The following is a 2754-nucleotide window of genomic DNA, read 5'->3' on the forward strand; positions in this document are numbered from 1 at the left end:
TACCCCCTTGCGTGCCCCCCCGGCAGCCCTTGCGTGCGGGCCCAGGGCCCTGGTCTGTGGGGTCCCCGTGCTGGCCCCAATCCCTCGCAGGCCGCTGCGAGGCCTCTTTRTGCCCTAGAGATGGTACGCGGTGCCCGGCGGGCCGGATGGCGAGGTGGGCAAGGCCCAGCGGGCGGCGGGCGAGGAGCTGGGCCAGCAGCCCACCATCTTCAGCAAGATCATCGCCCGCAGCGTGCCCGCCACCATCCTCTACGAGGATGACAAGGTACGGAGGGCGGCGGGGCGGGCGGCTGCGCCCGCGGGCGCCCGCCTCACCCCGCGCCCGCGCTCTCGGCAGTGCCTGGCCTTCCGGGACGTGGCCCCGCAGGCGCCCGTCCACTTCCTGGTGATCCCCAAGCGGCCCATTCCCCGCATCAGCCGCGTGGGCCCCGAGGACGCCGAGGTGAGCGCAGCGCCCGCCCGGCGCGGGCGGCCCCTGCGGCCGGCGCGGGCGGGCGATGCCGGCAGCCGGCGCTGACCTCTCTCGCTCGCAGCTCCTGGGGCACCTGCTGGTGGTGGCCAGCCGCACGGCGCAGGCGGAGGGACTGGCCCAGGGCTACCGCGTGGGTGAGTCGGGCCGGCGGCCGGGTGCCCCGGCGCGGCGCAGCGCAGCGCGCCCCCCACGGCCCCCCTGCCCGGCCGGGGCAGGACCCTCCGCGGGGCCGTGACGGGCTTTGCTCTCTCTCTCTCCCTCTCTGGCTCGCTCGCGCGCTCCCGGCAGTGATCAACGACGGGAAGCACGGCGCCCAGTCCGTCTACCACCTGCACCTGCACGTGCTGGGCGGGCGCCAGCTGGCCTGGCCGCCGGGCTGAGCGCCCCGCCGGCTCCAATAAAGCGCCGCCGGCCGCCCCGGCTGCCCGCTGCCCGCTGCCTCTGTCCGGGGATGGGGACGGGGACGGGCGGGTGCGCGCGCGGCGCCTCCGGCTCCTCCGGCCCCGTGTCGCGGGTGCTGGATGGTGGTGGAGGTGGTGGGGTGGGGGGACACACAGCAGGGGCCGTGTGTCGTGCCGGGGGCAGTGGCAGCTCGCGCCGTGCCCCGCGCCCCACGCTGGCGCACCTGGGCCTGCAGACGGGCCGGTGGAGGTTTGCCCGGCACCGCGGCGGAGTTTCAGCGGGGTGGGAACGGGCACTGCACCCCCCGTCCGTCCRTGATCCTCAGCTACCTGCCCCTGAGCTACATCACCGCCCAGTTCGTGGACATCTGGATGCCCACGTGCATCGGGGCCGCTGTGCACTTCGCCCAGGCCGATGCTCTCAAGGTGCTCTCRAGGGCAGGGAGTCCCGGTGTGGGGCTCCCGGGGCTGGGGGGGCCTGCTTCTTCGCACTACGCACGGTGCTAGGGCTCCCTGAGTGCTGCTGTGGAGGAGGTGCAGCCACCGTCATCCTGCACGTCCCCCGCCTCTGGGAGAAGATGCAGGAGAAGCTGGAGGAGGCCTTCAAGAGGGCATCACTGCCCAAGAGGCTGCTGCTGAGCGGGGCCAGGGGCGTGGGGCTGCGGGCCAACGCCGGGCGCCTGCGTGGGTGGGCACAGGGCAGCACCCAAGGGCAGGGTGGGCACAGGACAGCCCCGGAGGGCAGGGTGGGCACGGGGCATCCCCAAGGGCAGGGTGGGCACGGGGCATCCCCAAGGGCGATGCTGGCTGTGGGGCTGTGCCGGGGCCCAGCAGTGCCTACGCGCAGGCTGCTGTGAGCAGAGGGCTGTGGCTGTGGGGGCAGAGCCCGCACAAGCCCCCCGCTCCGCCACCCCGCGCACGGCTGGAGCGGGGCCCGGCACCCGCGGACCCCGCGAGGCTGACGCGGGCCGTCCCCGCGGCGAGGACGTGGCGCCCTGGGGCTGGCCGGCTGCCCGGTGCCGCGGGGGCTGCGGCGGGCGCTGGGGCCGGATCGGGGCAGGGGCCGGCTGGCGGGCGCTGCACCCACGGCCAGCGAGACCCTCGACTTCTTCCCGAGCCTGGGCTTGCCGCTCCACGAGATGTACGGGCCGAGCGAGAGCAGCGGGCCCCACACCTCCCCACCGCCGAGCTCTACTGGCTGCTCAGGTGAGCGGGGTGGCGGGGGCGCGGGGGGCCGGGCGCGCCCCCCACCCCTCCCCGGGCCCCCGACACCCCGCCGTGGGCTCCCCAGCTGCCGGAGGGCGATGAAGGGCCGCGTGGCCCAGCGGGACGCATCGGGAACCGGAGAGCTGGGCATCCGGGGACGGCACGTGGTCATGGGCGACCTGAACCTCCCGGAGCAGACGCGGGAAGCCCTGGACGGCGAGGGCTGGCTGCACACCGGCCACCCGGGCCGCGTCGACCGGGACGGCTTCACCTTCACCGCCGGCCGCAGAAAAGGCACCGCCCGCCGGGGAGGCTGGGGAGGGGGCAGCTGGGGGGCCGCACGTGGCCGCGGGGGGACAGCCCAGGAGGGGGCAAGGCGGAAACCTGGAGCTGCAGGACCGGGGAGAGGAAAAGCCCGGGGGGAGGTAGGGTAACGGGTAACGCCGGGCCACGGTGCTCCGCTCGCGGGTCCCACCTTGAAGCTGCGGCGCCCGGCGGTGCTCAAGATGCACTGCGAGGAGATAGAGCAGCTCTAGCGTGGCTGGGGGCTGCCAGCCGCCCCCCCCCCCAAAGCCGCATGGCCCCGGGGCCGCCGGGGGCTGCCAGCGTTGGGGGGGGACGGGGGGGAGCCCCCCGCGCCCGCAGCCCGTCCAGGGGCTGCGCCGCCGCCCCGGC

General features: G+C 76.0%; 2 protein-coding genes across 2 annotated transcripts in view; both read left to right on the plus strand.

Moving 5' to 3' along the window:
- The window catches only part of HINT2 (histidine triad nucleotide binding protein 2), a 1806-nt gene extending 903 nt beyond the window's left edge, over window positions 1–903 (plus strand). The window contains exons 2-5 of the mRNA XM_085318876.1: window positions 119–265; window positions 338–442; window positions 534–606; window positions 761–903. Of these exons, the coding sequence (XP_085175002.1) occupies window positions 119–265; window positions 338–442; window positions 534–606; window positions 761–852 (417 nt within the window). The 3' untranslated portion in view covers window positions 853–903. The remainder of the gene's footprint in view (window positions 1–118; window positions 266–337; window positions 443–533; window positions 607–760) is intronic.
- A 90-nt stretch (window positions 904–993) lies between these two features.
- SPAG8 (sperm associated antigen 8) overlaps window positions 994–2754 on the plus strand; it is a 10050-nt gene continuing 8289 nt past the window's right edge. The window contains exons 1-3 of the mRNA XM_085318877.1: window positions 994–1324; window positions 1408–1561; window positions 2165–2504. Of these exons, the coding sequence (XP_085175003.1) occupies window positions 994–1324; window positions 1408–1561; window positions 2165–2504 (825 nt within the window). The remainder of the gene's footprint in view (window positions 1325–1407; window positions 1562–2164; window positions 2505–2754) is intronic.

Source organism: Rhea americana, unplaced genomic scaffold, assembly GCF_003343005.1.
Source record: "Rhea americana isolate MKP2758 unplaced genomic scaffold, rheAme1 scaffold_559, whole genome shotgun sequence".
NCBI lineage: Eukaryota > Metazoa > Chordata > Aves > Rheiformes > Rheidae > Rhea > Rhea americana.